We start from the raw sequence: 22,473 nt of genomic DNA on the forward strand, positions 1-22,473 counted from the left end.
ACGAATCACTTAGGACGTGGCCTGGTCCGTCACTCCCCACTCCCATTTCCCCCACCTCCCAGGGTATGTGTGACATCACTCCAGGGTGCTGGGACTGTGTCGGCACGGTCAATGGGTCACTGTGGAGGGCAAGGGGGCGGCGATGATAACCCGCAGAGAGCTGAGCGCTGGTGCTTCTGAATCTATGCCATAGTCTGACCCCTGCCTGTCTGCTGAGTGCTCGCTCACACCCATCGCCTGCAAGCGGTGTGCCCGATGAAGGAGGGGCGGGATGCCTGGAGAGATGGGCCAAGGGTTCGGAGGTCGGCCAGCAATGCGGAATAAAGTGACAGACGAGTCATGCTGGTCGTGTACAAGGGTGTAAGTTGTGTTTTACAATTCCCCACTCTCCCAGAGGGGTGGAACTCGGGGGAGCTGATGGCCACCATCCCCACTCCATAGAACGGTCCCGGGTTGGCGCCCAGCGCCCCCTCCTCCCGGTCAGTGCCCATTGGGCCCTGGGATTCACCTTTTGATGGAGGGGCAGCTGGTTCAAGCCCCGGCTGCCCCTGGCATCATTTTGCTCTGCCAGCCCTGGCGGTTCCTCATGGTCTGCACTATCATGTCGCGCGCTCAGCGATGCTCCTCAGTGACTGGGACATGCTCTGCTGCATCTCGACAATGCCCACCTGCGACTGTGACATGTCCCACAGAACCTCATTACGGTCAGCTTGGTACTGGGTGACACCCCCCAGCGAGGTGTACATTCTGCCGAGACCCTCAGCTATGGCCGTCACCGACTGCACGAAGCCTTGGACACCTTCACTCATGGTGCCGACGTCGTGCACCAGGCTCTCCACAGCGGTCACCACCCTAGCAGTGTCGGCCTCGGTGTCACGTACTGCCGGCGACATCGCCACCGACCATAGCCTCTGAGACTCCTCCAAGTGGCTATGAGGCGATCGTGGGAGAACTTTTCCTGAGGAGACACAGAGAGGGCATTGTTTGCCACAGGTGTGGTTCACAGTGGTAGGAGGGGGTGTGTGAAAGGTGGGTTTAAGGGAAAGGCAGGGTGGAGGAAAGGTTGGGGGGGGGGGGGTTGAAGGAGAGGGGGGTGGATGAAGCATTGGGGGGATGGAAGGGGGAGGGAGGGTTGGATTCCCATTGAGAGTTGGGGCGGAAATGTCTCTTGGGGCCGGGTGGGGGCGGGGTGGGTGGCTTTGGTGACTACTCACTCATGCTGCCCGGTGTAGGTCATTGATCTTTTTCCAGCACTGGAGGCCAGTACTCCTGGTCACACTCCCAGAGCTCACAGCTGCCACCTCATCCCAGGCACCGCTGGCTGCCCTATGGCTGACCCTCCTGGACCCTCGGTGAACAGAGCATCCCTCCTGGCCTCCACAGCGTCTAACAGCCTCCCCAGGTCAGCGTCCCTGAATCTTGGGGCCGGTCTCCTCTGCGCCATTGTTGCGAGCTGGCTGGGGTTGGCTGAGCAAGTGCCGCTTAAGTGCTGCTCGACCTTGTTATCGGGGGGCTGGCGAGCGCGGTGCCGGCGAATCAGCTGGCGAGCCTTCATTTGCAGCAAGAAGCCCGTGAGGCCTTGTTAAGTGGATCAATTAACGTTGAATAGCGTTGCCGGCCTCGTTGGGCTGGGCACCAATTGTGGCAATTCCTGCTCACTACAGCACTTAGAAATCTTTCCGGAGAATCGCGCCCATCTATCCTGAGAGATGGACAAAAAAGATCACATGGCACTATTTGAAATTAAGCAGGGGTGTTCTTCCTCGCGTACTTGCCAATATAAAACCCCCAACAAGTATCAATAAAACAGATTAGCTGGTCATGTCTCTCCTCGCTGTTAGTGGGACAATGCTGTGCACAAATTGGCCAACTACATTTCCTCCATTACAGAGCAAATACACTTCAAAAACGCTTAATTGATTAAAGTGCTTTGCAATATTCTGTGATCATGAAAGGTGTTGTACAAATGCAAGTTCATTCTTTTAAAGATACACCAGGTAATGCCTTTACTTATTAGACTAGCAGATCATCCACTACCAAGGTTGCTCCGAGCCTGGTAATAAGTTCCTGAGTGATGGAGTATAGGCCCCCCACAGATTCCCGTTCCTTCCTGCAACTCCTCGCAACTCCCAGGTCACAAACCTTCCAATAGAAGCCCATATCCCACCAGCCTAGTAGCTGAGGGCCATTTCACATTTCATCTCCTTCCTTGGGAAGGATTAATAATGGAACTAATGCAGAAAACATTTTTGAAAAGAAAAATACACCCTAATCATCAAATTGTCTGCACAATGCCAGATTTTATTTCCACGAGGACTCCCAGTCTATTTTCAATTGTATATATCCCCAGTGGAGAAAACAAGGAAATTCCACATTTGGTCCCAGTGTTTGGCTGCTCACTACACAAATGATTCTCTACACCCTTTAGGGAGATTCCTCTGACTGTTTCTTTCCCCATTTTCTCTTCTCTAGATGCCATAGTTGGGTAGGATATTACATGAAATCTCCCCTTCTTCACCAGTGAAGCACAGCGGTGAGTACCGATGGGCTGATTGATAATGCAGGGCATGATAGCTGCTTCCAACTGTATCTTCACCCAGCCACTAAATTGCAACAATCAATGGATAACAATTAGGAGTGGAATCCCTTCCAACTTCCTCCCACCCTAGCACAGAGCCAAATTCAACACATGCATAGAAAATAGTAATGTCGAGGAGACAGATCGGTGCACAAAGTCAGTGTCATTTGTACAGCTCCAGATGCTGCTCTGGTGAAATCACCTAACTCAGCACAGATCTAAATTCGAGCCTGAAATCCCCATGTGGCTTTCGTGCTATACCAAGTGGTACCTTTACTCATTGACTCAAGGGGCAGCACGGTGGTGCAGTGGTTAGCACTGCTGCTTCACAGCACCGTGCTCTCAGGTTCGATCTTGGCTCTGGGTCACTGTCCGTGTGGAGTTTGCACATTCTGCCCGTGTTTGCGTGGGTTTCGCCCCCACAACCCAAAGATGTGCAGGCTAGGTGGATTGGCCACGCTAAATTGCCCCTTAATTGGAAAAAATGAATTGGGTACTCTAAATTTATTTTTAAAAACTCATTGACTCATCAAATGAAAGACCTTGGTAGTGCCAATGGCTAATTTGAAAAGTGAATGCAACATTTGAACACAGGAGCATTGGGAACAAGAGGAGGCCATTCGCCCCTTAATGCTGCTCCACCATTCGATTGGCCAATTAGATCTTAGCTCAACTCTGTTTACCCGCCTTTTCTCCAGACCTTTGATTGTGTGATGCGCTTACCCCCAAAAAAAATCTATCAATCTCAACCTTGAAATCTCAAATTGTCCCTGATACACTGCCTCTCGGCAACAGACACTTTCCGAGTGAGATCACTCACCTGTTCACAGCAGAATCTGGAACCTTTTCACTGGAAACCAGTTTCCACCATTCCTGTCCAACTTGATTGCCACACTGCCCAATCTGCAGCCAAATGGCAGACATTCCTGAAGGAAAAGAAAAAGATGTGGTCATTTCTCATAACTTTCAGGAACAACCCAAATGAATAGCGTCCGCAGGAGAAAATAATCAATGGGGCAAGATGGTGGTTAGCATTGCTGCCTCACAGCGCCAGGAACGCGGGTTCGATTCCAACCTCGGGTGACTGTCTGTGTGGAGTTTACACTTTCTCCCCGTGTCTGCGTGGGTTTCCTCCGGGTGCTCCGGTTTCCTCCCACAATCCAAAGATGTGAAGGTTGGGTGGATTGGCCATGATAAATAGCCCCTAAGTATCCAACGGTCGGGTGGGGTTACGAGGATAAGGCGGGGATTGGGTTTAGATGAGATGCTCTTTCGAAGGGTCGGTGCAGCCTCGATGGGCTGAATGGCCTCCTTCCGCACTGCAGAGATTCTAGGATTCTGTGAAATAGACAAAAACGGAGACAAATGTCTAATTTGAACTCAGACTACCGATGGTAAAGGAGCGAGATAGAGACAGATACCTGCTTTACAACCCGAGTGATTTTACCCTCACTGACTTCAAATCGGGAAAAGTCTTCACTGAGCATCCAACTCACACCCACCCCCTTTCTGCTGTGCAGGTCAGGTTAAAATTGGACCCGAAGAGAAAAGAAAGGTTTGTATTTATATTGTGCTTTCCATGACCACTGGACATCTCAAAGCGCTTTTACAGTCAATGACATGCATTTGAAGCGTGATTCAATATAGAAAGCCCCTCAGCTAATTTACACCTAGCAAGCTTTCACACAAACAATGACCAGATCATCTGGTCTTATGATGTTGATTGAGGGATAAATATTGTTCAGGACACCAGGTTTAACTCCCCTGTTCTTCTTCAAAATACTGCCATGGGGTCTATTGCATCTACGCGAGCATGCTTCTGGGGCCTCTCATCCAAACGATGGCATTGCCAAAAGTGCAATGACCTCTCTCAGTACAGCACTGGAGTGTCAGCCTTGTTTTTGTGCTCAAGCCCTGAAGTGGCACTTAACCCAGAACCTTGTGATTCAGAGGCAGGTGCGTTACCAACTGAGACAGAAATACAGAAAATAAAAGAGATATACACACAGACAGATAACCAATTTTTAGTGATGCTGGTCAAGTGCTTAACACTGCACAGGACCCTGCTCTTCTTTGAAAAGTTGTCCAGGGATCTGAAATAGCAGACCTGGCATCAGTTTAACATCTCACCTGCAGGATAACACATCTAACAATGCATCACTCTCTCGGTCCGGCACTGAAGTGTCAGCCCGTTTTATTTTTGTGCCTCTGGAGTGGAGCTTTAGTCCATAATCTTCTAACTTAAAGGTCAGAATGTTACCACTATGCCTCACGGCGCTGAGGACCCAGGTTCGCTCCCGGCTCCGGGTCACGGTCTGTGTGGAGGTTGCACATTCTCCCCGTGTCTGCGTGGGTCACACCCCCACAATGCAAAGATGTGCGGGGTAGGTGGATTGGCCACACTAAATTGCTCCTGAATTGGGAAAAAAGAACTGGGTACTTTAAATTTTAAAGAAAAGAATGTTACCATCAAAACTAGAGGGGTGGGTGGGATATCAGAAAAACCCAAGAATGTACATGAAGGCCCATCAGCGAAAGGAAGTTGCTATTCTACTGGGTAGACGTATAGAAACACAGACAATATTCTACACAGAAGGTGACCAAGCAGCCCATCATGTCTGCACCGGCTGAAGAAGGTCTACTCACCTTAATCCCACTTTTCATCTCCTGATCCATAGCCCTGGAGGTCAAGCCACTTCCAATGCAGATCCACATTTTTTTAAATGTTATATGGGGTTTTGCCTTGAGCACCCTTTCAGACAGTGAACTTCAGGACCCCATCACCCTATGGTTGGATATATTCTCAATACCCCTCTGATCTTTCTGCCAATGACTTAAACCTTTGCCCCTCCCCACCACCTCCCACCCCATAGGAGCAGCTCTGAGGCACAACGGATCGTTCTTTCAAAGAGCTGGCACAGGCGCGATTGAGGGGATCGCGTGGCACGCCGGAGAGGGCTCTTACGAGATGGAGCCTGGGTAGGGGCTTAGAACAAAGATAGGGTAGGCAGAATGGAGGGAAGGTGGTTTGGGCAACGTGGGTGGGCTTCTTTGTGTAGATCTTCAGGTGGGAATTGCCAGTGCTGCCTCACGGCGCTGAGGTCCCAGGTTCGATCCTGGCCCTGGGTCACTGTCCATGTGGAGTTTGCACATTCCGTCTGTGTCTGCGTGGGTTTCGCTCCCTCAACCTAAAGATGTGCAGGTTAGGTGGATTGGCCACACTAAATTGCCCCTTCATTGGAAAAAATGAATCAGGTACTCTAAATTTTAAAAAAAATCTTCGCCCCCCCCCCCCCACCCTAGTTATTGTCCTTCCTGCTCAGGGAAATAAGTCGACCTTATCCACTCTTATCTAGTAGGCCCCTCATAATTTTATATGCCACAATGCAATCTCCCCTCACCCTCCTCTGTCACAAAGAAATCATCCCCAGCCGATCCAATCTTGCCCTCAGCTAAATTTCTCTATTCCGGCAACATCCTCGTAAACCTCCCCCGAGTTTAAATCTCTAAGCCTATATGGGGCCACAATCTCACGCGATCTGGGTCACTCTTAATGACCGCAAGCTGGTATAGTACCCCCATCTTCTGACAGCAGCTTGGAGTGGGCAGTAAAAACAGCATGTTGACATTCTTCTATTGAAAAGCACGTTTCAAAAAGCTCAGGTCAGTAATGATGTACGTAAGATAGGTTGCCCTACATCCACACACAAGGTCTTGAGTTAAGAAACTGTCCCATGGAATCTCCTTGTGTAAATATTGGGTGTTGGTGAATTGTCTGTAATGACCTATCCATGGCGATAACTATTCTTTCTACCACCATAAGGTGGCAAATCCTATTCGGCGTGAAGGTTTTATTGAGCTCCATAACCCAAGAAAGGATATTCTTGCCCTGGAAGGAGTGCTGCAAAGACTGCCTCCTAGGATGGCAGGACTGGCATACAAGGAGAGCTTGGTCGACTGGGCCTGTATTCATTAGAATTTAGAAGAATGAGAGGGGATCTAATTGAAACATTCTAACAGGGCTGGACAGATTGAATGCAGGAATGATGTTTCCTCTGGCTGGGGGCGGAGGTGGAGAACAAGGGGTCACAGCATCAGGATATGGGGTAAACCATTTAGCACTGAGATTAGGAGAAATTAACAAAGGGAGAGCCACCACCACCTAACAGACACGAATATCCCACTGACTGTCAATCCACTATTCGGAGCATCACCAGCTGTGACTTGCCTGAAGCTCAACTCCCGCACTTTCTGCCTTAAGAGTTGGAAATTTTACCCACGTTGGATAAAAATGTACCAAACAACCCAAGTACGAAGACAGGAAGATCTGTAATCGGAGGATACACACTTTAGACAGTTACTTGGGCAGGGTGGGTATAGAGAGATTTGGGCCAATTGTGGGCAAGTGGGACTAGCTTAGTGATAGAAACTGGGTGGCATGGACCAGCCGGGCCGAAGGGCCTATTTCCATGCTGTAAACATCTATGACTCTATCTATGACTTAATACAATTAGCAAAAGAACTAGCTGGCAAATGAGGAGAATTGGATTAACACAGCGAGTTGTTATGAGCTGGAATTGACTATCTGAAAGGCTGGACCCGGCAAATTCTTTTTTTTTTAAATAATTTTTATTGGAATTTTTTACAGAAAATGTAACAACAAACAATGAAAAACAACAATAAAACACCATAATAACTGTAACACCCCCAAGACCGTATCAACGCATGTATCACACCCCCCCCCACACCCCCAAACCCAGTAAACAACAAGAGAACTTAAAAATAAATTAAAATTAAATAAGCAAACATAGTCAACGTCCCCGTCCCCCCCCCCTTTTCCCCCCCCCCCCCCCCCCCGGGTTGCTGCTGCTGCTGTCCCAGTACCCTAACGTTGAGCCAGAAAGTCGAGGAAAGGTTGCCACCGTCTAAAGAACCCTTGTACCGATCCTCTCAGGGCGAATTTGACCTTCTCTAGCTTAATAAAACCCGCCATGTCATTGATCCAGGTCTCCACGCTTGGGGGCCTCGCATCCTTCCATTGTAGCAAGATCCTTCGCCGGGCTACTAGGGACGCAAAGGCCAGCACACCGGCCTCTTTCGCCACCTGCACTCCCAGCTCCACCCCAACCCCAAAAATCGCGAGTCCCCAGCCTGGCTCCTCCTACCACCCTCTACACCGTCGTCGCCACCCCCTTCCAGAACTCCTCCAGTGCCGGGCATGCCCAGAACATATGGGCATGGTTCGCTGGACTCCCCGAACACCTGTCTTCGCCCCCAAAGAACTTACTCATCCTAGACCCAGTCATGTGGGCCCGGTGCAGCACCTTGAATTGGATGAGGCTAAGCCGCGCACATGAGGAGGAAGAGTTAACCCTCTCCAGGGCATCAGCCCATGTCCCATCTTCGATCTGTTCCCCCAGTTCCCCCTCCCACTTCGTTTTCAGCTCCTCCACTGACGCCTCCTCCACCTCCTGCATTACCTTGTAGATATCAGATATTTTCCCCTCCCCGACCCAGACCCCCGAAAGCACCCTGTCATTCACCCCCCTCGCGGGAAGCAAAGGGAATCCCTCCACCTGCCGCCTAGCAAACGCCTTTACCTGCAGATATCTAAACATGTTCCCCGGGGGAGCCCAAATTTCTCCTCCAACTCCCCCAGGCTCGCAAACCTCCCATCAATGAACAGGTCCCTCAGCCGTCTGATGCCCGCTCTGTGCCAACCCTGGAACCCCCCATCAATGTTCCCCGGGACGAACCGATGGTTCCCCCTTAACGGAGCCTCCATCGAGCCCCCCACTTCCCCCCTATGTCACCTCCACTGCCCCCAAATCTTGAGGGTAGCCGCCACCACCGGACTCGTGGTATACCTCGTAGGAGGGAGCGGCCACGGCGCCGTTACCAGGGCCCCCAGGCTTGTATCTCCACAGGACGCCCTCTCCATCCGTTTCCATGCTGCCCCCTCCCCCTCCATCACCCACTTACGCACCATCGACACATTGGCCGCCCAATAATACCCCGAGAGATTGGGTAACGCCAGCCCCCCACCATCTCTACCCCGCTCCAAGAAGACCCTCTTCACCCTCGGAGTCCCATGCGCCCAAACAAATCCCATGATGCTGCTAGTCACCCTCCTAAAAAAGGCCCTCGGGATAAAGATGGAGAAACACTGAAAGAGGAACAAGAACCTTGGGAGAACCGTCATTTTGACAGACTGCACTCTACCCGCCAGCGATAGCGGCACCATGTCCCACCTTTTGAATTCCTCCTCCATCTGCTCCACAAGCCTGGTAAAATTAAGCTTATGGAGAGTCCCCCAACTCCTGGCCACCTGCACCCCCAGGTATCTGAAACTCTTCACTGCCCTCTTAAACGGGAGTCTCCCAATTCCCTCCTCCTGATCACCCGGGTGCACTACAAATACCTCACTCTTGCCTAGATTTAACTTATAGCCAGAGAAGCTCCCAAACTCAGCCAACAGCTCCATCACCCCCGGCATTCCCCCCTCTGGGTCCGCCACATACAACAGCAGGTCGTCCGCATACAGCGATACCCGATGTTCTTCCCCACCCCGCACCAGGCCCCTCCACCTCCCCGACTCCCTCAGCGCCAAAGCCAAAGGTTCTATCGCCAGTGCAAAAAGCAAAGGGGACAGGGGGCACCCCTGCCTGGTCCCACGGTAGAGCCTGAAGTACTCTGATCTCCTTCCATTGGTAACTACACTTACCATCGGGGCCGCATAGAGCAACCTCACCCATTTGATGAATTCCTCCCCGAATCCAAACCGCTCCAGCACCTCCCACAGGTACCCCCACTCAACTCTATCAAACGCCTTCTCTGCATCCAGCGCCACCACTATCTCCGCCTCCCCCTCCACCGCCGGCATCATAATAACATTGAACAATCTCCGCACATTCGTGTTGAGCTGCCGTCCCTTGGCAAATCCTGTCTGATCCTCGTGTATCACCCCTGGCACACAGTCCCCTATCCTGGTGGCCAGGATCTTCGCCAGCAACTTAGCGTCAACATTGAGGAGCGAGATAGGCCTGTATGATCCACACTGCAAGGGGTCCTTATCCCGCTTCAGGATCAGAGAGATCAGTGCCCGCGACATCGTCGGGGGCAAAGCCCCCCCCTCCCATGCCTCAATGAAGGCTCGCACCAACAGGGGGCCCACCAGATCCGCATACTTTTTATAAAATTCCACCGGGAACCCATCCGGCCCCGGCGCCTTACCTGACTGCATTTGACCAATCCCCCTGACTAGCTCCTCCAACTCTATCGGCGCCCCCAGCCCCTCCACCAGCTCCTCTTGCACCTTTGGGAAACGTAGCTTACTCATGAAGCTCTCTATCCACCCCCCCCCCCCCCCCCCCCCCCCCATTGGTGGCTCCGACCGGTACAGTTCCTCGTAGAAGTCCCTAAAGACCCCGTTCACCTCTGCCCCCTTCTGCACCACATTCCCACCCTTATCCGTCACTCCACCAATTTCCCTAGCCGCATCTCGCCTACGGAGCTGATGCGCCAACATCCTGCTCGCCTTCTCCCCATACTCATATACCGCGCCTTGCGCCCTCCTCCACTGTGCCTCCGCCTTTCTGGTGGTCAACAAGTCGAACTTGGCCTGCAAACTACGCCGTTCTCCCAGCAACCCCTCCTCCGGTGCCTCCGCATACCTCCTATCCACATCCAGGAGCTCCCCCACCAGTCTCTCCCTCTCCCTCCTTTCCCTATGGGCCCGGATAGAAATCAGCTCCCCCCGGATCACTGCTTTCAGAGCCTCCCAGACCATCCCCACCCGGACCTCCCCCGTGTCGTTGGTCTCAAGATACCCCTCAATACTTCCCCGGACCCTCCTACACACCTCCTCATCAGCCAGCATCCCCACATCCAGGCGCCACAGCGGGCGCTGGTCCCGCGCCTCCCCCATCTCCAGATCGACCCAGTGCGGAGCATGGTCTGAAATTGCTATGGCCGAATACTCGGCATCCTGCACCTTCGGGATCAATCCCCTGCTCAGGACGAAAAAATCTATTCGGGAATAAACCCTATGGACATGGGAGAAAAAGAATACTCCCGCGCCCTCGGCCTCCCAAACCTCCAGGGATCCACCCCTCCCATCTGGTCCATAAACCCCCTCAGCACCTTGGCCGCCGCCGGTCTCCTACCCGTCCTTGAACTGGACCGGTCCAGTGGGGGATCCAGCACTGTGTTAAAGTCTCCCCCCATGATCAGGCCCCCTGCCTCCAGGTCCGGAATGCGGCCCAACATGCGTGTCATAAAGCCAGCATCATCCCAATTCGGGGCATATACATTAACCAGCACCACCTTCTCTCTCTGCAGCCTACCCTTCACCATAATATATCTGCCCTCCTTGTCCGACACCACCTCAGCCGCCTCGAACGCCACCCTCTTCCCCACTAGAATCGCCACCCCCCGGTTCTTCGCGTCTAATCCTGAGTGGAAAACCTGCCCCACCCACCCCTTCCTCAGACGAACCTGGTCCGCCACCTTCAAGTGGGTCTCCTGGAGCATAGCCACGTCCGCCTTCAGCCCCTTCAGATGAGAAAATACCCTAGTTCTCTTAACCGGCCCATTCAGCCCCCTCACGTTCCAGGTGATCAGCCGGATCAGAGGGCACCCCGCCCCCCTCCCCCGCCGACTAGCCATAGCTTATCGACTTCTCGCCCCAGGCCAGCACACCCCGCCCGACCCGTTCCCCATGACGATAACGCCTCTCCTCTACACCCCCCGGCCCACACCAGCTCCTTCCTGGCCATTCCAGCAGCAACCCGGTATCCCCCCCCCCCCCACCCCCCCCCCCCCCCCCCACCCCCCTCCCCACCCCCCTCCCACCCCACCCCCCCAGGCTAGGAACCCTCCTAGCCGCGACGCACCCTCCATGGTACTTCCGTGAGTCAGCTGACTTTTGCTGACCCCGGCAACTCCCGCCAAAACCTGGCCCCTCCCGACATGGGGTCATCCCCCCTCCTGCCACACCTCCTTGGCACCGCTTCAGCGTGGGAAAAAACCAGTAGAGGCCACGCCCCCACCACCAGCTCCACCCCCCCTGCCCTGCAGCGCGGGAAACCAGAGGAAAGCCCGTGCTTTCACACTGCCCCACCCCACCCTTCTGACGCAGCTCCCCAAATTCTAGCTCCACCTCATCCCCCAGCCCCGTACAGAAGAGAAAATTGAAAAAAAAAACAAACCCCCAACATTCCCCACATAACCCAAGACCATACCCAACAGACCCACCCGGAAACAGAGCAAAAAACCAGCATAAAAAACACATGTCAAAGTTACAAAAACAGCAACAGCAAAAACAGCAACAACCGTAGTGCACCGGACCCCGCAGCCCCCAGACCCTAGTTCGAGTCCAGCTTCTCCGCCTGTACAAAGGCCCACGCCTCCTCCGGGGACTCGAAGTAGTGGTGCCGGTCCTTATATGTCACCCACAGGCGCGCAGGCTGCAGCATTCCAAATCTGACCTGCTTGGCATGCAGCACCACCTTCGTCCGGTTAAACCCGGCCCGCCGCTTAGCCACCTCCGCACTCCAGTCCTGGTAGATTCGCACTACCGAATTCTCCCACTTGCTGCTCCTCTCTTTCTTGGCCCAGCGCAGCACACACTGCCGGTCACTAAATCGATGGAACCGCACCAGCACCCCCCGCGGGGGTTCATTTGTCTTGGGCCTCCTGGCCAGCACTCTGTGAGCTCCCTCAAGCTCCAGGGGCAAATGGAAGGACCCCGCTCCCATCAACGAGCTCAGCATTGTGGTCACACAAGACGGAAGATCCGACCCCTCCAGCCCCTCCGCCAGGCCCAGGATCCTCAAATTCTTTCGCCTCGTGCGAAAGTCCAGCTCCTCCAAGCAGTCTTGCCACTTTTTGTGAAGTGCCTCGTGCAACTCCACTTTCCCCACGAGGACCACGGCCTCCTCCTCCCGCTCAGCGGCCTCTGCTGCAACTCCCGAATGGCCACCCCCTGGGCCGTCTGGGTCTCAAGCAGCTTGTTGGTAGTCGCAATCAGGAGTCCAGCAACTCAGCCTTCAGCTCCGCAAAACAGCGCAGAAGAGCAGCTTGCTGCTCCCGCGCCCACTTCCACCAGTCCTTGGGTGCTCCGCCGGCCGCAATTTTGTCCTCCTTCCCCGCTTTTCCTGGGGAGCTGCTGCAGCCTTTTCCTTTGCCCCACTCCGGGTAAGCACCATAAATTTCGGGGAATGTTCCTCCAAACGCCTTCCCCCACCGAGAATTGTCGAAACAGCGCCGTTTGGGGCCCTAAAATAGGCCCGAAAGTCCTTTAATAGCGGGAGCTGCCGAACGTGCGGCTTAGCTCCGCATCGCCGCAGCCAGAAGTCTCTGGACCCGGAAAATTCAATTGCAATTTTAAATTATAACGGAAAAAGAATTGCAGTATGGTGGGGGAAAAGAGCAGAATGGTGGAATAATTGGATCGTTCTTTCAAAGAGCTGGTACAGGCGCGATTGAGGGGATTGAGTGGCACGCGGGAGAGGGCTCTGGCGAGGGGGAGCCTGGGTAGGGGCCTAGGACAAAGATAGGGTAGGCAGAATGGAGGGAGGGTGGTTTGGGCAACATGGGTGGGGTTCTTTGTGTAGATCTACAGGTGGGAATTGCCATGCTGGCAGGGATGCTAGTAAAGGGAAGCAGTGTGAGGAGGGGGCTGCCACGGGTAGCTGGGGGAGGGGGGTTAGATAGAATGGGGGAGGTAGAATGGGGCTGGCTGGAGGGATGGTGCTCAGAAATAGCTGGGTACAGGAAAGAATGGAGAGGGCGGCCATTTTGGTTAGGCCCAGACAAGAGGGGAGCTTGGAGGTAGGCAGAGTTTTGAGTCAGGTTGGGATGGCGGACCTTAACTGGGGGGGAGGTTCAGAAACTTCCGGTGAGGATAGTGGTGTGGAATGTGTGGGGGCTGAATGTTCCGGTTAAACAGTCTTGGGTGTTTGCACATTTGAAAACTTTAAAGGTGGATGTGTTCTTCCTTCAGGAAGCACACCTGTGGTTGAAGGACAAGACACGATTAAGAAAGGGATGGGTGAGGCAGACATTCCTCTCGGAGTTCGATTACAAGTCGAGGGGGTGTCGCGATTCTGTTTAGTAAAAGGGTGGTATTGGTGGTGGCCAATGAAGTGCAGGACGCGGGAGGGAGGTATGTGATACTGTAGTGAGCGGGATCTTGGCGGGGGCGCCAGTTGCGTTAGTTGGGGGGGGGGTGCGACTTCAATTGCATGCTAGACCCCAGGATAGATAGGTCAAGCCCCAAGTCATTGGCTAGGTCGGGTATTGCGAAGGAGCTGGGGGTATTTATGCATTAGATGGGGGGGGCGGTGGATCCGTGCAGGTTTAGGCATCCGGGAGTTTTCATTCTTCTCCCATGTGCACTGGGTATATTCCTGACGTTTTCATGTTGGGGAAGTCAATATTCCCCGGGATGGTTGGGGCGGAATATGCAGCAATTGTGATTTCGGACCACGTGCCACATTATATGGACGTGAGGTTTGAAATGGGCCGACCCCAGAGACCCATGTGCAGGTTCAATTCTGCGCTCCTGGCAGACAAGAGGTCCTGCGAAAAGGTGGCCTTGGTGACTGAAGACTGTGGAGTTCAACCAAAACAGGGAGGTCTTACTCTCCACAGTGGTGGTCAGGGGGGAGGGTATATCCTATAAGGCCCACAGGGACAGAGTTGAGAGGACGGAGAGACAGAGGTTGGTGGATGCCACTGTGGAAGTGGACCGACGGTACTCGGTGGCCCCGGCCAGGATATTATTAGCCGAAATGAGGAAGTCACGGGGGCAGTTTGATTTGACGATGACAAGGACGGCGGTGGGTTACACTACGAGCCCGGTGGTGGCGGCTACCCTCAAAATTTGGGGGCAGTGGAGGCGACACAGGGGGGAAGTGGGGGGCTCAGTGGAGGCCCCGCTGCGGGGGAACCACCGGTTTGTCCCAGGGAACATGGATGGCGGGTTCCTGGGGTGGCACAGGGCGGGCAGTAGGAAGTTGAGAGACCTGTTTATTGACGGGAGGTTCGCGAGCCTTGGTGAACTGGAGGAGAAGTTTGAGCTCCCCCCCCGGGGAATATGTTCAGGTACCTTCAGGTCAAGGCGTTTGCTAGGCGACAGGTGGAGGGGTTCCCTTTGCTGCACCCGCGGGGGGTAAGGGATAGGGTGCTTTCGGGGGTGTGGGTCGGGGATGGGAAGGTGTCTGACATCTACCAGGTGATGCAGGAGGTGGAGGAGGCGTCGGTAGAGGAGCTGAAGGCTAAGTGGGAAGTGGAGCTGGGGGAGCAGATAGAGGACGGGACTTGGGCGGACGCCCTGGAGAGGGTGAACTCCTCCTCTTCATGTGCGAGGCTTAGTCTCATCCAGTTCAAGGTGCTGCACCGGGTCCACATGTCCTGATCTAGGATGAGTAGGTTCTTTGGGGGCGAAGATAGGTGTGTCAGGTGTTCGGGGAGTCCAGCGAACCATGCCCATATGTTCTGGGCATGCCCGGCACTGGAGGAGTTCTGGAAGGGGGTGGCGAGGACGGTGTCGAGGGTGGTAGGATCCAGGGTCAAGCCAGGCTGGGGACTCGCGATATTTGGGGTTGGGGTGGAGCCGGGAGTGCAGGAGGCGAAAGAGGCCGATGTCTTGGCCTTTGCGTCACTGGTAGCCCGGGGGAGGATCTTGCTGCAGTGGAAAGATGCGCGGCCCCCCGGCGTGGAGACCTGGATTAATGACATGGCGGGATTCATTAAGTTGGAGAGGGTCAGGTTCGCCCTGAGGGGGTCGGTGCAAGGGTTCTTTAGGAGGTGGCAGCCTTTCCTCGACTTTTTGGCTCAACGATAAGGTACTAGGTCAGCAGCAGCAGCAACCCGGGGGGGGGGGGGGGGGGGGGTTCTTAGGGGGATAGTGTTTAAGTTAATTTGCTTATTGTTAATTTATTTTGTTGTTTATTGGGGTTGGGGGGGTGGGGGGGTTGTTATATGCCTTGTTACGGGTGGCGGGGGTTGTTTATTATTATTGTTATTGTTCTGTTGATATATATTTTTCAAAAAATTCCAAAAAAAAAATTTTTTTTAAAAAAGGACGGCGGTGGGCCTTATCAAGGGGTTTTACGAGTATGGGGAGAAGGTCAGCCGCCTGCTACCCCATTAGTAGAGGCGATAGGCGGCCACACAGGAGATTGCACAGGTGAGGGATGGGGGAGGAGGGTTGGTGACAACGCCGGAGAAAATTAATGAGGCATTCGAGGCCTTTTACCGAGGGTTGTATAGGTCCTAGCCCCGAGGCGAGAACGCAGAGATGGGGCATTTTTTAGATGGATTGGTTTACCCGGACGTGGTGTGGGGAAGGGACAGGAACTGGAGGCACCATTGGGGCTGTAGGAGATAACTGATGCAGTCGGGGAAGGTAGCGGGGCTGGATGGCTTTCCAATGGTATTATGTAAACAATTTTCAACAGTGTTGGCACCCCATCTCCTGGGAATATTTAATGATTCATTGGCACAATGGAGTTGCCAGCAACGCTGGTGCATGGACCAATCTCTTTGATGCCAAAGGATAAGGACCCAGTGGAGTGTGGGTCTTATAGGCACATCTCCTCGTTAAACACCGATGTGAAGCTGCTGGCTAATGTGCTGGTGAGATGGCTGGAGGGGTCCGTGCCGGAGGTGGTCTCTGAGGACCAGGCAGGTTTTGTTAAGGGATGGCAGTTGCTGAGTACTATTAGGTGTAAGTTGAATGTGGTCATGACTATTGAGCCGACTGCTAGTGAGGACATTTAACGAAGCAAGAGAGAAAGGAGTCCTCCCCCAACAATATTACATGCCTCGATTTCATTGATCTTGAAACGGGAGAAGGATCCAGAGCAATATGGGTCATACAGGCCGATTTCTCTACTGAATGTGGATGCCAAGCTGCTGGCTAAGATACTGGCCACAAGGATAGAGGACTGTGTCCCGGGGGTGTTAGGGGAACCAGACGGGATTTGTTAAGGGCCGGCAACTCAAGGCCAATGTTCAAAGGCTTCTAAATGTTATTATGATGCCTTCAGAAGGAGAGGAGGCGGAGGGGGTGGCAGCAATTTGATCGGGTGGAGTTGAATTACCTGTGGGAGGTGCTGGGAAGGTTTGCGTTTGGTGAGGGCCTTATTGACTGGGTGCGGTTGCTCTATCAGGCACCAGTAGCGAGTGTGCGTACGAACCGGCTGAGGTTGGGGTATTTTGAACTACACCGAGGGACGAGGCAAGGGTGCCCCCTCTCCCCGCTACTGTTTTCTCTGGCCATAGAGCAATTGGCCATGGCGTTAAGAGCCTCTAGGAACTGGAAAGGACTGGTTCGGGGGGGGGGTGGAGCACCGGGTCTCGCTCTATTCAGATGACCTGCTCTTGTATATTTCGGACCCGTTGGAGGGGATGGGGGAAGTAATGCGAATTCTGGGGGAATTTGGCAATTTTTCGGGGTATAAATTGAACATAGGGAAAAGCGAGATGTTCGTGATCCAGGCAAGAGGACAGGAGAAGAGACTGGGAGAGCTGCTGTTTAGAATGGTAGGGAAGAGCTTTCGATATCTGGGAATCCAGGTGGCCCGGAAATGGGAGGCACTGCACAAGTTAAACCTATCCCGGTTAGTAACAGCACCTCTGCCATTCCCGCCGGTCCGATACTCCACAAGTCCGGTGGTAGTGGCGGCTCTGAGGGTCTGGGGGCAATGGAGGAGATAAAAGAGAGTGGGGGGAGCATTGATTTGGACCCCGATTTATAATAACCACAGGTTTGTACCGGGTAGGCTAGATGGCGGGTTCCGGAGTTGGCAGAGGGCAGGACTTAGAAGGATGGGGGATCTATTTATAGGTGGGAGCTTTCCCAGCTTGAAAGCTTTGGAGGATAAATTTGAATTGCCAGCAGGGAATGGTTTTAGGTATTTGCAGGTGAGAGTCTTCCTGAGAAAACAGGTGCTGGCCTTTCCGCTGCTGCTGCCACGGGGGATACAGGATGGAGTAGTTTCCAGTACCTGGGTGGGAGAGGGGAAGGTATCGGATATTTACCAGGAGCTTTCGGAGGCAGAGGAGCTTAAGGGCAAGTGGGAGGATAAGCTAGGAGGAGAGAGGCGGGTCTATGGGCGGATGCCCTAAGCAAGGTTAATACCTCCTCATCGTGTGCCAGGCTTAGCCTGATACAATTTAAGATAGTCCACCAGGCAGACATGACAGCGGCTAGGATGATCAGGTTTTTCGGGGTAGGTGTGCGAGGTGCGCGGGAAGCCCAGCTAATCATGTCCACATGTTTTGGGCATGCCCGAAGCTTAGAGGGTTTTGGCAGGATTTTGCTAAGGCAATGTCCACGGTGCTAAAAACACGGGTGGTGCCAAGTCCGGAGGTAGCGATCTTTGGAGTGACGGAAGAGCCGGTAGTTCAGGGAGTGAAAGAGGCTGACGTCTTGGCCTTTGCCTCCCTGGTAGCCCGGAGACAGATCTTATTAATGTGGAGGGACTCAAAGCCCCCTGAGTGTGGAGGCCTGGGTTAGTGACATGGCTGGGTTTCTCAGTCTTGAGAAAATAAAGTTTGCCTTAAGAAGGTCAATGTTAGGGTTCTCCCGGAGGTGGCAGCCGTTCGTCGACTTTCTCGGGGAAAATTAAAAATGTCAGCAGATGCAGTATTCCAAAAGCGGGGGGGGGAGCAGACTGTTGCTGTATGGTTGAGGTGTGTGAAGATTGGGCTGGGGGAGGAGATGTTTATTTTACCATGTTGATGTCATTATTTTTGTTACTGTTATAATAAATTTTCAAATACCTTAATAAAATATTATTTTTTAAAAAGGTGGTAATGACTCCGTCTCAGGGAAAAGCGCCGGAAGTTATTATATAAATGGACGCAGAGCAGGCTTTTGACCGGGTAGAATGGAGGTACCTTTTTGAGATCTTGGGGCAGTTTGGCTTTGGACCAAAGTTCATTTTGTGACTGCGATTGCTGTATGGCGCCCCCACGGCACATGTGAGGATGAATACGATGAGTTTGGGATATTTTCGATTCCATAGGGGCACAAGATCATAAGACGTACGAGCAGAATTAGGCCACTCGGCCCATCGAGTCTGCTCCGCCATTCAATCATTTGAATTTTAGAGAGACCAATTATTTATTTATTTTTAAATTTAGAGTACCCAATTCATTTTTTCCAATTAAGGGGCAATTTAGCGTGTTCAATCCACCTAACCTGCACACCTACCAAACCCCCGCAAACACGGGGAGAATGTACAAACTTCACACGGACAGTGACCCAGAGCCGGAAACAAACCTGGGACCTTGGCGAATGAGACTGCAGTGTTTTTCTTTTTTAAATAATTTTTATTGAGAAATTTTGATTTTATACAACAATAACGCACCTTAGTAAAATACCGAAAATAACAATAATATTAACAATCATATACATTCGCCCCATCCCCATGAACAACCCAGCATTTTAACAACAACGCAAATTAACACACTATAAAGTTACAGAATAAACACTACAATAATGCACCCCCCCCCCCCGGGTTGCTGCTGCTATTGACCCAGTTACCTATCTCTGAGCCAGGAAGTCCAGAAAAGGCTGCCATCGTTTATAGAACCCTTGTATTGATACTCTCAGGGCAAATTTGACCTTTTCCAATTTTATAAATCCCGCTATGTCACTGATCCAGGTCTCCACGCTTGGGGGCCTTGCATCCTTCCATTGTAACAGAATCCTTCGACGGGCTACTAGGGACGCAAAGGCCAGGACACCGGCCTCTTTCGCCTCCTGCACTCCCGGCTCCACCCCAACCCCAAAAATCGCGAGTCCCCACCCTGGTTTGACCCTGGATCCAACCACCCTCGACACCGTCCCCGCCACCCCCTTCCAGAATTCTTCCAGTGCTGGGCATGCCCAGAACATATGGGCGTGGTTCGCAGGACTCCCCGAACATCTGGTGCACCTGTCCTCACCCCCGAAGAACCTACTCATCCTAGTCCCGGACATATGGGCCCGGTGCAGCACCTTAAATTGGATGAGACTAAGCCTCGCACATGAGGAGGAGGAGTTGACTCTCTCCAAGGCCTCCGCCCAAGTCCCATCCTCTATCTGCTCCCCGAGTTCCTCCTCCCATTTAGCCTTCAGCTCCTCCACTGACGACTCCTCCACCTCCTGCATTACCTTATAGATGTCAGACACCTTCCCCTCTCCTACCCACACCCCCGAAAGCACTCTGTCCATCGTCCCCTGCGAGGGCAGCAAAGGGAATCCCTCTACCTGCCGCCTAGCAAACGCCTTTACCTGCAGGTATCTGAACATGTTCCCCTGGGGAAGGCCAAATTTATCTTCCAGTTCCCCCAGGCCGGCAAACCTCCCGCCAATAAACAGGTCCCTCAATTTGCTGATGCCCGCCCTTTGCCATCCCCTGAATCCCCCATCCGTGTTCCCCGGGATGAACCGATGGTTGCCACCCAGTGGAGCCTCCATCGAGCCCCCTGTTTCCCCCCGATGCCGTCTCCACTGTCCCCAGATTCTTAGAGTCGCCGCCACCACCGGGCTCGTGGTAACCCTCTTGGGGGAGAGCGGCAGAGACTGCAGTGTTAACCACTGCGCTACCGTGCTGCCCTCGCTATTCAATCATGGCTGATATTTTTCTCATCCCCATTCTCCTACCTTCTCCCCATAACCCCTGATCCCCTTATTAATCAAGACGTATCGATCTCAGTCTTAAAGACACTCAGTGATTTGGCCTCCACTGCCTTATGCGGCAAAGAATTCCACAGATTCACCTCCCTCTAGCTCAAGAAATTCCTCCTCATCTCTGTTATAAGGGATCGTCCCTTTAGTCAGGTTGTGCCCTCTGGTTCTAGTTTTACCTACAAGTGGAAACATCCTCTCCACTTCCACTCTATCCAGGCCACGCAGTGTCCTGTAAGTTTCAATAAGATCCCCCCTAATCCTTCTAAACTCCAACGAGTACAGACCCAGAGTCCTCAACCGTTCCTCATACGACAAGTTCTTAATTCCAGGGATCATTCTTGTGAACTTCCTCTGGACCCTTTCCAAGGCCAGCACACCCTTCCTTAGATACAGGGCCCAAAACTGCTCACAATACTTCAAATGGGTCTGACCGGAGCCTTATACAGCCTCAGAAGTACTCTTGTATTCTAGCCCTCTTGACATGAATGCTAACATTACATTTCCCTCCTTAAATGCCGACTGAACCTGCATGTTAACCTTAAGAGAATCGTGAACAAGGACTCCCAAGTCCCTTTGTGCTTCTGATTTCCTAAGCATTTCCCCATTTAGAAAATAGTCTGTGCCTCCATTCTTCCTTCCAAAGTGCAGAACCTCACACTTTTCCACATTGTATTCCATCTGCCACTTCTTTGCCCACTCTCCTAGCTTGTCCAAGTCCTCTGCCCCCCCCCCCCCCCGCGGCTTCCTCAATACTATCTGTCCCTCTACAGATCTTTGTATCATCTGCAAACTTAGCAACAGTGCCTTCAGTTCCTTCTTCCAGGTCAGGGATACCCACTGTCCCCACTATTGTTTGTATTGGCTACTGAGCCTTTGGCTATTGCGCTCGGGGCATCAAGACAGTGCAAGGCCATTGAAAGGGGAGGTAGGGAGCATAGGGTATTGTTGTATGCAGATAATCTGTTACTATATGTATCGAACCCGCTAGAGTGCATGGGAACAATAATGGACCAATAGGGAGGTTTGGCGCCTTTTCTGGGTATAAATTGAATGTGCCAAAGAGTGAGGTATTCCCGGTGAATGCCCAGGGGAGAAGTGCTATTCTGGAAGCTCTGCCATTCAAACTGGCCAAGATAAAGTTTCAGAATCTGGGAATCAGGCAGCCCATGACTGGACCTCAATGCATAAGTGGAACTTGGCTGGTTAGGCGGAGGGGGTAAAAGGGGATCTGAAGAGTTGGGGTGCCCTATTACTGCCCTTAGCAGGGAGGTGCAGATGATAAAGATTAACCTTCTCCCAAGGTTTTTATTTATTTTCCTGTCCCTTCAGATATTCCTTCGAAAGGTGTACTTTCGGAGGGTAGATAAGCTAATCTCGGAATCTGTATGGGCTGGGAAGACGGCCAGGATTCGGAGGGCTATTTTGAAGAGAGGATGGCAGGTGGAGGGGCTGGTGCTCCCAAACCTGCTATACTATTACTGAGCGGCAAATATGGAGAAGGTGCCACGGAGGAGGGGAGGTCGGAATGGGAGGAGGCCTCTTGTGTGGGGGCATACTTAAGGGCTCTGGCGACGGTCCCCCTCCCGTTTGCCTCGGATAGGTGTACCAATAGCCCGGTCATGGTGTCGTCCCTCAAAGTATCGAACCAGATGAGGTGGCACTTTGGAATGGGGGGGGGGGGGGGGGGGGGGGGTGTTTGTCGGTTCTGGCCTCAATATGTGGGAATCATAGATTCATACCAGCAGGGATAGACGCAACACACAAGAGTTGGCATAGGGAAGGGGTAGAGCGGGTAAGGGTTTTGGTCGTAGAAGGGAGGTTCGCCAGGCTGGAAGAGTTGTTGAAATTCCAGCTGCCGAGGGGGAGTGAATTTAGGTACATAAAGGTGCGGAACTTTGTCCGTAAAGAGCTCCGGTCTTTCCATCAGCTGCCAAAGTATACATTACTGGATAAATTGTTAACACAGGATGAAATGGGGGAAGGGAAGATTGCAGATATTTACAAGTGGTGTTGGAAATGGAGAAGGCGCCAGTGGAGGAGATAAGATGGGGAGGAACTGGGGATAGAGCTTGGAGGGGCAGCCTGGAGTGAAATTATTCACCAGGTAAATTCAACATAGTCTTGTGGCGGGGAGGGGGGGAGGGGTGCGCTGCTGACGCAAGTTGGGGAGTGTTGTGTTAGTTAAGGGGGGAAATAAAAAGCT

General features: G+C 52.8%; 1 protein-coding gene across 2 annotated transcripts in view; it reads right to left on the reverse strand.

The window, feature by feature from the left end:
- LOC119972362 (tubulin delta chain-like) overlaps positions 1–22,473 on the reverse strand; it is a 138,817-nt gene that overhangs the window by 113,047 nt on the left and 3,297 nt on the right. For both annotated transcript variants that reach the window (XM_038808919.1, XM_038808920.1), the window contains exon 2: positions 3,399–3,504. In XM_038808919.1, coding sequence (XP_038664847.1) covers positions 3,399–3,502 — 104 coding nt within the window. In that variant the 5' untranslated portion in view covers positions 3,503–3,504. The remainder of the gene's footprint in view (positions 1–3,398; positions 3,505–22,473) is intronic.

This window comes from Scyliorhinus canicula, chromosome 10 (assembly GCF_902713615.1).
Source record: "Scyliorhinus canicula chromosome 10, sScyCan1.1, whole genome shotgun sequence".
Classification (NCBI taxonomy): domain Eukaryota; kingdom Metazoa; phylum Chordata; class Chondrichthyes; order Carcharhiniformes; family Scyliorhinidae; genus Scyliorhinus; species Scyliorhinus canicula.